The 10,284-nt window shown below is 39.4% G+C and overlaps 1 protein-coding gene across 1 annotated transcript; it reads right to left on the reverse strand.

Moving 5' to 3' along the window:
- Positions 1-2,719: 2,719 nt before the first annotated feature.
- LOC104951669 (insulin gene enhancer protein ISL-2A-like) lies at positions 2,720-6,900 on the reverse strand. Its single transcript, XM_010778395.1, has 4 exons — positions 6,885-6,900; positions 4,135-4,433; positions 3,269-3,436; positions 2,720-3,033 (listed from the first exon to the last, which is right to left on the reverse strand). Exons 1-4 carry the CDS (start codon positions 6,898-6,900, stop codon positions 2,917-2,919), a joined length of 600 nt encoding a protein of 199 aa, XP_010776697.1. The 3' UTR covers positions 2,720-2,916.
- Between the last annotated feature and the right edge of the window lie 3,384 nt (positions 6,901-10,284).

Below are 10,284 nucleotides of genomic sequence, written 5' to 3' on the forward strand. Positions count from 1 at the left end.
GTGTCATTCGCTCTGACAGCGTCTAGTTGCATCGAGGCAACTTGACACATGCAGCTCGGAGTTAATCCTAAATAAAGCGGGGGCAAAATACACTGCCGTTGACTTTAGGCAAAAAAAAAATTAGGAATGAAAAAAATAGGGTCTTAGCGTGTGGAGCACTCAACTAAGGCCCAACATTGATATTTCAAAATAAAAGTGTGTGTGTGTGTGTGTGTGTGTGTGTGTGTGTGTGTGTGTGTGGGTGTGTGTGTGTGGAAACGCCCATTGTGAACCTGATAGAAGATCTCATAGGTATTCAAGCGTCTTCTGCATGTCAGAGGACGTGATCTCTGGTCCTTATGAGCAAACTAATAAGAGTGGCTAAAAGGGAAAACATAAAGAAGAATACAATTCTGCTATAGACTATTTAAATAATAATTTAATTAATATTTTAGGTGTGCATTTAAATATTGTCTTGGATTTTAATTGCCCCTTTTTCACTATAGGCATTATGTTTTTAAAGCGTCTCCTATATTCATTTAGATTATTTTGTACTTCCTGATACAGTATGTAATTGAAGTCTTGTAAATTTCTGCACATTTTGGATTCATTGGAACAATTAAAAATCCTACATTTTGAAAAAAACGTTATCAAAACGAACCTTTTTCAACATTTTTTATTTTGTGTATGGGTTATACTAAACGCAGATAGTTGGGAATATTTTTTCATAAAGCTTAGTACTAATTTCCTTTCCTTTTAATGTAATTTATTTTTTAACTTGGTCTATCTCGTTTTAGCCTTTAGGGGATGAGTTACGCAGTATAAATGCTGTAAATTAGCTGTTTTGGAAACATGTGGAGCCACAAATGCTCTGATGGAGACAGTTAATGATCTGCATTCTTGTCTGTAAACGCCATTGTTATTTATTCACTTATCTCTGTTATCTTAATCTGCTCGCATTGTTTACTTATCTCATTTGAAATTGCTCAATTACACATCTATTATCTGTCTTTTGTCATTCAAACTTCCGATTAAGACACAATCAGTGTAAAGAGAAACGGAAAAAAATTACTTCTTGTTTTGCAGCGTTTAAGAAATCAAAATAAAATCGGCAATCATTTACAATCTCACTAAAAAGTGACTGAGTCTAGTTTTGTTTAAATTCAGTAAATTCGGGAAATCAGTGAAGAAGAAGAAGAAGAATTAAAGTTGCTTCCAAAATGAAAAAAGTATTTTCTTGCCATTAAATAGGTCTACATGTTTTCCTTTTCTGCCAAAACTGCATCGAAGACAAGTGAAATGATCACTATCTGATCAGATCGAACAAATTAATTAATTAATAACCTTTGATAGAATATCTCGCTCTCTTAAAACATAAATATCCACAGATGTTCCGTGCCGATTTGTTTTGTTCTGCCCACTGTGTAGAGGAGGTCAGTTCATTTAGCCCGGGCTGTCATCCCGGCTGACCCGTGCGCAATAACGCAATTCACTGAAAGAAAAATAAACTGAGGAGGAGAAGTGACCCTTTACGAGCTGCTCTCTGCTCCCCTCACAAACGAGGGGCTTCGGGGTGTGTGTGTGTGTGTGTGTGTGTGTGTGTGTGTGTGTGTGTGTGTGTGTGTGTGTGTGTGTGTGTGTGTGTGTGTGTGTGTGTGTGTATATGGAGGGGGTGTTTAGTTAGTTTGTTGTGGCTTCAGTCAGTGTAGGCTATCGCTTGCAGGTGATGCCAGGACTAGATAAGAGGTCGCCGATCCCTCCGCGCTGTCTAGACCAGCTTGTGACTCAACCAGAGCAACTGGACTGACACAATTTACAGCAGGTTTTTGCCCTCCAGATAGTAAATGACCACTGGCCGATTCCTGCTCCATAACCGAAGGGGGAAACACCGCAGATGGAGGGGAGCGATAAGACAACAGAGCCTGCTGCAGGGTTTCAAGCAGGCAGGCCAAGTTGATTTTCGTTTAACAAGACAAACAACATTCAGTGCAACTAAAATGAATGTTTTTGTACTGTTTGAATATATCCTCAAATCGCTTGTGACTAAGCATTGTATTTGCACGCATGACTCGCTGTCATGTGGAGAAACGATGTGTTGCCGCTTTGGATCTGGACAATGAATTTGACTCTCGCCATAAGAGCACTGGAATAAACAAGTTTACTTATGTTTCAATTCGTTTGTCGTCTTACTTTTGCAATGGAAAATTAAAACGTGATACTTTGCTGCATTTTCAAATATATTTAATTATTGCGATATGGCTTGCGAATGCAGAAAAGCGAAAGGAAGAAACTGCCTGTACAAAAATTGGTCATCAAGACACATTATGTAGTATTCAGCGTGTTTTTTTTTATTATTTTGTATCAGTTAATAATCCCTTTACGAATCGCTCTCCTAACAATAAATAATATAACAATAATTTACTTTTTGTTCGAGTAGCTCAAACAACCTGGCCTTAAGATAAAGTATTTTACAACACGAATATTTTGCAGATTATCATGCTCTGACCTTAAGACAAAGAGTCAACAGGACTCGACAACGCAATAAATGTATCAAACATTTCTCATATTGAAGAAACAAGACACAATATGATCACAATAAAATCGCAGAATGTCTATCTGACACGGAAATGTTTCCAATTTGTTTTTGAGGGAAGGTTTCTTGTAGTATATCCACAGGGAGGTCTTCTGTACATCTTTCTCCATTAAGTCATGCAACAATTGTTCTGCTTAGTTTTTGTCAATGAAAGCTCCCGAAAAAAAACTCGGAGTCAATCAGTGCTTTCTTGGTTCCATCTCCTCCATGTCAAGAAATAAAAAACACTCTCCTCTCTGTAGTTTGGGCGATATGATGAGCTGGTCACATGCAGGGACCGGGATCATGCTGCAATTGTCCTTGCAGGGGGGGTGGGGGGACCGACAGGTCTGAGGGGCCCTGTTTCACGTCTCCACTGGGCTGGGTACCATACTGTTCGGGGTGTCCGGTAACTGAGAGGACAAAGAAGTCACGTCGCTGCCCGAGGAGTTTCCGAGAGATCCCGATTCAGAGAATGACACCTGAACAGACAGGAACAAAGAGTCCGAATATTATAAATATGCAGGCTTTTATTTTGAAAACCTGGTTGTAAAACCATAATTCTGCTGACATGAGGACATAATGCTGACATACATGTGGTCTCCCTGTGTGTGTGTGTGTGTGTGTGTGTGTGTGTGTGTGTGTGTGTGTGTGTGTGTGTGTGTGTGTGTGTGTGTAAATCTGCATGTTAAAAGCAGAATGGATAGATAAACACACCAGTTGTTGGAAGGCTGGTTGGTCCAGGTCGCTCTGCAGGGCAAACTCACTAAGGGCTTTCCATGGAGGCTGGTATGTCTGAACCTCCACTGGGTTTCCCTGCATGGAGCTCTCATGTCGGATAGGACTCCCAGCCACAAGAGGTGTCCCTGTTAGGCCCTGAAGATTCTGACAAAAGAATAAAACACAGGATAAGCATTTTGAGTCCTGCATCAATATCACTGTTGAAAGATCTGCACAAATGTGCAAATTGCTCATGACTCTATAGACACTTTTTGTCAATAGAAAGTGGCATGTTCATATGCCATTTGCTTTTTCCCATGGTTTTCTTTTAGCTGGAGCAAAGATTAAACTATGGTGTCAGAGCAGGATATGTGTCCGGGACGCAGACCAAGCCTGGCTGCAGACTAGGATGTTTTCATTTTTCAGGTCAAGCAACTGAAGCCAAAGCAGTTGATAAATTATTCAATAACCTAAAGTTTGAATACAGGACAGCACTGGAGCCAACTGGAACCTGTTATACTGTGTCTTAGTTTAAGTAAATAATAAAACCTAAAGCTGGTTTAAAAAGTAAAACTACAGGCTGGTGATTAACAGGGGTAAAAAAAAGAGGAATCCACATGCAAACAGTGATATTCACAAGCTAAACAGCCACTAATTTTTACAAATTAAAATATTTGAAAGCAATGATCTGCCTGTTATCACTACACTCTTGCATTAATATGCCAGCCTCAATAGGTAGCCTGTACAACTGGGTGAATTGAAAATAAATCAAAATGTACCTTGGTCATGGTTTTAAAAAACAAACAAAACACTTGAACACAGGAATGAATGAATATTTGAAGTAATCAAGTGGCCTGACTTACGAAGAGGCTTATAGACTTATCGCTGTGATGCTGCGATTGCATCTGCTTCATCAGAATGGTCCTCTTCTTGTCTTTGCAGCGCTTGTTCTGGAACCAGACCCGGATCACCCTGGGGCTCAGGCTGGTCATCTCCGTCAGCTGCTCCTTCATCAGCGCGTCGGGCCTCGGGTTGGCGTTGTAGCAGGTCCGCAGGGTGTGGAGCTGTTTCTCGTTCAACACCGTCCGGATCCGCGTCGTCTTCTCCGACTGTTTGTGGACGTGGTTCCGATGCGGGGCCTGCCGCACCGAAACCGGGTCTGCTGGGGACAGAGGAGGTGGAAAACACCGTGAGAAACTGCGAAGGCGTCAACAATCCGTTCACATTTCGATACAGTTCAGCAGCCCATTATCTCAGTGTGCGACTTGTTTCCCTTAACATTGCTTGGATTGTTTTTGCAATAATAATGATCTGCCTTAGATTTTAATTATGTTTTATATAAATGTCTGCAATTGGTTAAAATCAAATGTTTATGTTTACAGGGGTATTTGAAGACAAAAACAACACTTTCATTATTTATGGGAAGTTTCTAGATGAAAAACCAACTATTTAGATGTACATCTTGAATGGAAAAAAAACTGTGTGAGTTTCAATGGCCTACAATTATTATTATTAGGCCTACATTTTTTTTCATGGGTGCATTTAGCATTATTGTGAATTTCTCTCATCTGAATTAGGTTAAAGGAACGAAGTTGAAATATAAAATGATTCCGGTTTCCCCGCTGGAGGCCTGTTTGTGCGCTCTGAGCTGTATACAGAGTTTTGAATTGATCGCTTTCAAGCAGGAAGTGAACATTATTCACACATTTGCTTTGTTCTCTTTCTTTGCAGGCGCTCTCAAGATGACAGTTCCTCAAACACACACATGGACACACACACTTGCTATATATACACACACACACACACACACACACACACACACACACACACACACACACACACGGTCGCGACTTGCGTCGCGACCGTGTGTGTGTGTGTGTGTGTGTGTGTGTGTGTGTGTGTGTGTGTGTGTGTGTATATATAGCAAGTGTGTGTGTCCATGTGTGTGTTTGAGGNAATGTAACTTCAAATAAACCACCAGTGTTTGCCATCAAAGCTCCAGCTCTCCTCGTGCCTCTCTGAGTCCTGTTTCCAATTGCTTCAGAAGTTTCCCCCATAATGTTAATTACAAATAAGTACGGTACTTAAATAGCACAACTTCATACTTTAACATTTGAATGTAAAAGCATATAAAAATATTTTGAGTGAAGAATGTATCCATTTAAAACGTATTAACTAGCATCAAAAACCTGCAATGTTTCACTAAATAAGTTGCAGTTTGACAACTTAAATATTGACACAGTAGGGAGAAGTGAACTGAATAGAGAAACTTTTGTATACTTTTTATTTTATTATATTTTTACTTTGTGAGTCTCTTTTCACACCAGGGACATGAGAAACACATGAAAAGTGCATTATGGACCTTTAAAATCTGTCATAGCCTGTAAGTTTGTGGCACCACACACTTTGCTGTGTCTGCGGCCACCTGGGCAGACACTGACATCAGCCGTCCTGAACGGAGGAGCCTTTAAACTTAGTCTAGCTCGGGAGCCTGGGCTAAATCACAATCACTGTCCCGTCCAGAGCTCAGGGTGTCTGCCCGCTCAAGCTGGGGCCCTGCAACATTTCCATCAGGCCTCTAGGGAGTCGCACATCAATTGCTCTCAGCTAAATGCACTCACATATGAATATTTCAGTACAATTTAATGTTTCAGCTACAGCCCCAGAGGAGCAGAGCATCAATTTGTGAACACAGTTCTCTTGGAGTTAAAAGCCAGGCCGGATAATACAGTATGAAAGGCGCTGTCAATCTAGAGGGGCTTTTTTTCTCTTCACTTCAGAGAGAGAAAAAATGCACCCCCCCTTTGCCTTCCAGCTGAATACAAACAGCTTTCCAAAGTTTTCTCTGGAAAGTAGCCGACTGAGGCAGCAGCTTCGGGGTTTCCAGAGCCACCGGTGGATTTGCCAAGCGCGGTCAGTTTTCCCTGAGCTGTGGCTGTCTGCCATTTGGTCTCCACATGCTCACACACACAGCTGGTAAAGGGAGCGGGTCAGGGAGCGCAGCACCTGCTGTCCTGTTAGTAAAATACCCCAAAGTGATGCTGAAACCTCTTGCTTCACACAGAAAAGCTTCCCTCAGGTGTGAGAACATGAGTGCTTTACAAAACAGGCAGATTGTGCACACAACTGGGATAATCAGCTGGTCAGTAAACACAACATTATGGAGCACCTGGCACAAGAAGTAAGGCCTGGACTGTTTTACCCAAAAATGCAGCCTGTACTCACACATCCATTAATCTGCTGTAGATTTCCAAATTAATCAATTAATTGTTTGGTCTACAAAAAGTCAGAAAATAGGGAACAATTGCCACCTATATTTCAAGCCAAAATATCTCCTTTAAATAGATGCTTTCTACAAATAGCAGTCCAAAACGTTATAGGAATCGTCAAAATAGTTGCAGAAAATATATGAGTCAGTCGACTAATCTGTATTAAAAAACATAAGATTAAAGTTTTAAATGTATTGCCATTGAAAAGAGATTAAAAAAATGTTGTGCACACATATGTTAAAATGTCAAAATGATAGTCTATGTATAACACACGAGATAGCCTGCAACAATAACATGTATTGCATCAGATTGCATCAGGTGTTCACGTTATTTTGTCCACTGACTGGAATACACAAACATTTTTGCTTCAGACAATTCTGTTAAATTCGAAATAATCTAAGCTTAATATTTAATGAACTATAATTACATTTCTAATAAATATGAATTGATACATTTCAAAGCATAGTCTTGAAGTTTGATTTGTTCTCTCTTTGTTTCAATGGGCACAAGCCAACAGTTTCAGAGGCGTCACACTGATGGAGTTGTTGTGACTGGGCCAAACAGAGATGCTTCTTTCCTCATTTAAGTGACACGGAGCTGCTGATAAGCAACGAGGCCGCCGCTCTGTGCTGATGAGAGCAGCTGATAATAAAATACAAGCTTTGCATTTGTAAAATAAAACAGGCAGCTGACGGTTACACTGATAAGGTAATAATGGCACAGATTCTTCAGCCTAACAAAGCAGGGCTGCCCTGGGGCACCAATCAAAAATTAATACTAATTATCGTGTGAATACTGCATTAACTCTGAAGAATTATGAATTATAAATCTGCAACATGGTTCCCCTCTCAGAACGCCCTCGCTCGCATGAGGATGTGATTTGTTGTTTTACTCGCTGAGGCATTTTTGAGGACTATGTCAGAAAATAAATAACTGCACACATACCATCACTGATGGGATAAATAAAAACCATTTATTGTGACATATACTGCCATTATGTATTGAAAGGAATACTTGTCTTTAAGGTTATTACAAAATGTTTTGAAGATATATCCGTTTACACATTTTTAATATCTTATAACCTACTGAGTGCTTGTATTAATTTCAGTTTTGGCTGGCACTGGACATAAGACTGGCTTCAAAGCACTAACAGCTAACTCTCTATTGGTTAGGGTAAATCATTCAGAGCTTTAAACCAGCCTTTCAGGAGGTTTCGAGGATCAAATGGTGCTGAGAGTCCTAAAAGGACATTCTTTCAAATATATACCTGTCAAATTACATTTGAGCTTTTTGAGTATTATTATTATCTTTTTATTTATTTAAAGAAAATAGAATATTTACCAAAGTGTGACTAATCCTGACAGTTGTAAGTATCTCGAAATGTTACTAAACATTTAGTCATTTTTTGAGAATATTAGTTCCTATATTCATAGATTTGACTGTTTTATTTAATTGTGATCAATCAATGTTACGGCATGCTTTTTCTGACAATCAACAGTATTCAGCTTTATTTTATTCATAAAAATAAAATATCTATTTTTGAATTTAATCTAAAACCAAAAGGGTCCACAATACATTTATATACATGTACAGAAAAAAGCCCAAACATTCTTGATTTAAAAACCCACACATCATGATACACACATGACATGTAAAAAGAAATGGACTAAGCAGACAAGAAAAAGAAAATACCTGCAGTCTTCATTTGATCCTCCAGCTCTTACAGCAGCTTACAGTTGTCACCACTCTGCCTTGTCCTGAATAAACACAAAGACAGGAAGTTTTATTCCCACTGAGACACATCACATGCTGCATGGCCTTTTGCTGTTAATGCATCAGATACAAATAGTGTGTTTTTTAACAGAGATAAGCCACGACCGGCCGATGAATGAACGAATTAGGTTGTGAACTGAACACACAAGATCTTCCTATGATATGATGGACACGATAACATCTAAAAAATAAGTATTTGGTTCAAGAACAATGAAAGCCATTATATCTATCATATCCAAAACTGCTTTTATTATTTATCAAAATTAGGAAACGAAAGCCTTCAAAATTATACGATGGAACCGGACGTCTAAACACAACTTTATTTCTGATGAGCTCAGATGTGTCACTTCTGGTTTAGAGCCACGGGGAAGCCCCACAGAAGACCTGGGGAAACTGTAGATAAATAAATAAACTACAAGGGCACTCCGAGAGCTCAGACCTCCGCCAAGGCCCATCTACAGTATGGCCCTATATGTCCCATCTCGCTATGTTAATGAAAGTCATAAATAATTTGTGAATCCGCTCCAAAATGTAATGTTTTCTTCCGTGTTCTATCAAACAGTAGAATGAAATCCGGACCAACATTCATTTGCATTTTCCTGCCGACACACAGACGGACAAACTAATCAAACCAAAAACATATCCTTCTTAGTGGAGATCAAAATATACACAACTGTCTTCTGATATCTGAACCAAAATCTTGACAATGATTGTCAATATAAGAATATGTATTTAAGGCTTGGGTTATTTAAATAAAAAAGTCCATCATGTATCTAATGTGGTCGTTTATGTGGTGATCTGACTTTCTTGGTTTCTTTTAAATGTCACATAGCAATTTTCCATTTACTAATATTTATAAAACAAAAACTAATAAAGCCCCCCCCATTCGGCAGCAGCACTTCATCCTTTTTTCCTTGAAAATGTAAAGACGCTCCAACATATTTAAACAAGTTGGCACAACTTCAACTGGATCCAGCCCCGGGAGTTTGCAGGAATTGGCGTAATAAATTACTCATGGATCTGACAATAAAGGCAAAATGCCATCGAACCCTAAAACATTCAAGAGACAACGAGTCACTGTGAAAAGTTCAGTAATGCAGCCCAGGAGAGCCCCCCTGAATTCCAAACAAGAACATGTTGCTCTTGCCAAAGTTTAAGTGGATGATTTCAGTCACACATATATATTTCATGAGGTTAATGGGCCCCATCAAATTGTGATTAGAGATTCTTCAGGGAGGCTTTTATACTGGAGTGGCAGCTAGGAGAGCTTGATCAGGCCGTCATTAACAGGTCACAAACAACCACGCTGCATGTGACATTTCCTGTCACTATACATACATACATGAAACACTCGGGAAGTTAACCCGTGACCTGCAGCATTAGCAAAACAATTAGTGCCCATAATGATTTTTGACTACATTCAATATTGTATTCTTCTGCAATGCACTGTGGGTAATGCCATATACAATACAGCAGGCATAAATAAGTCACAGCATCATGATCAAAACGTTGCCAAAAGGTTTGAATGATTAACTGCACCGCACGTAATGCAAGCGTCTACAGAATTAATCAGGCTCTGTGTGCGATATATCATTATTATGAGTTATAATAATATTGGTTTTCAACTTATCCTTGAGGGAAAAGAAGCAAAGACATAGAGTTCGTTACAAAGAACCTTGAGCAAATAGTTGGATGGTATTCAAGAGGTATCGGTTGTTTTGACTTTTTCCTAGTCCTCTTTTCATTTTCATTGTTTACGCCACTTACTGCGTCTATCACAACAAGAGGCTTACAAGCAGGGTCCTGATAGAGGTGTCTTGGGATTTGACCTCAGTGTTCTCTGAAATAGTAGCCACATCCAGCTTAACAGACACTCAGGGGAGGAGATTGTGTAAATAAAAGGGAACCACAAAATGTTTTAAGCCGATGGATCAAAGCTCTCACAGATGTTTAGTGGCAGAGACTATAAAA

Source organism: Notothenia coriiceps, unplaced genomic scaffold, assembly GCF_000735185.1.
Source record: "Notothenia coriiceps isolate Sejong01 unplaced genomic scaffold, NC01 NC01_scaffold00000339, whole genome shotgun sequence".
NCBI classification, from domain to species: domain Eukaryota; kingdom Metazoa; phylum Chordata; class Actinopteri; order Perciformes; family Nototheniidae; genus Notothenia; species Notothenia coriiceps.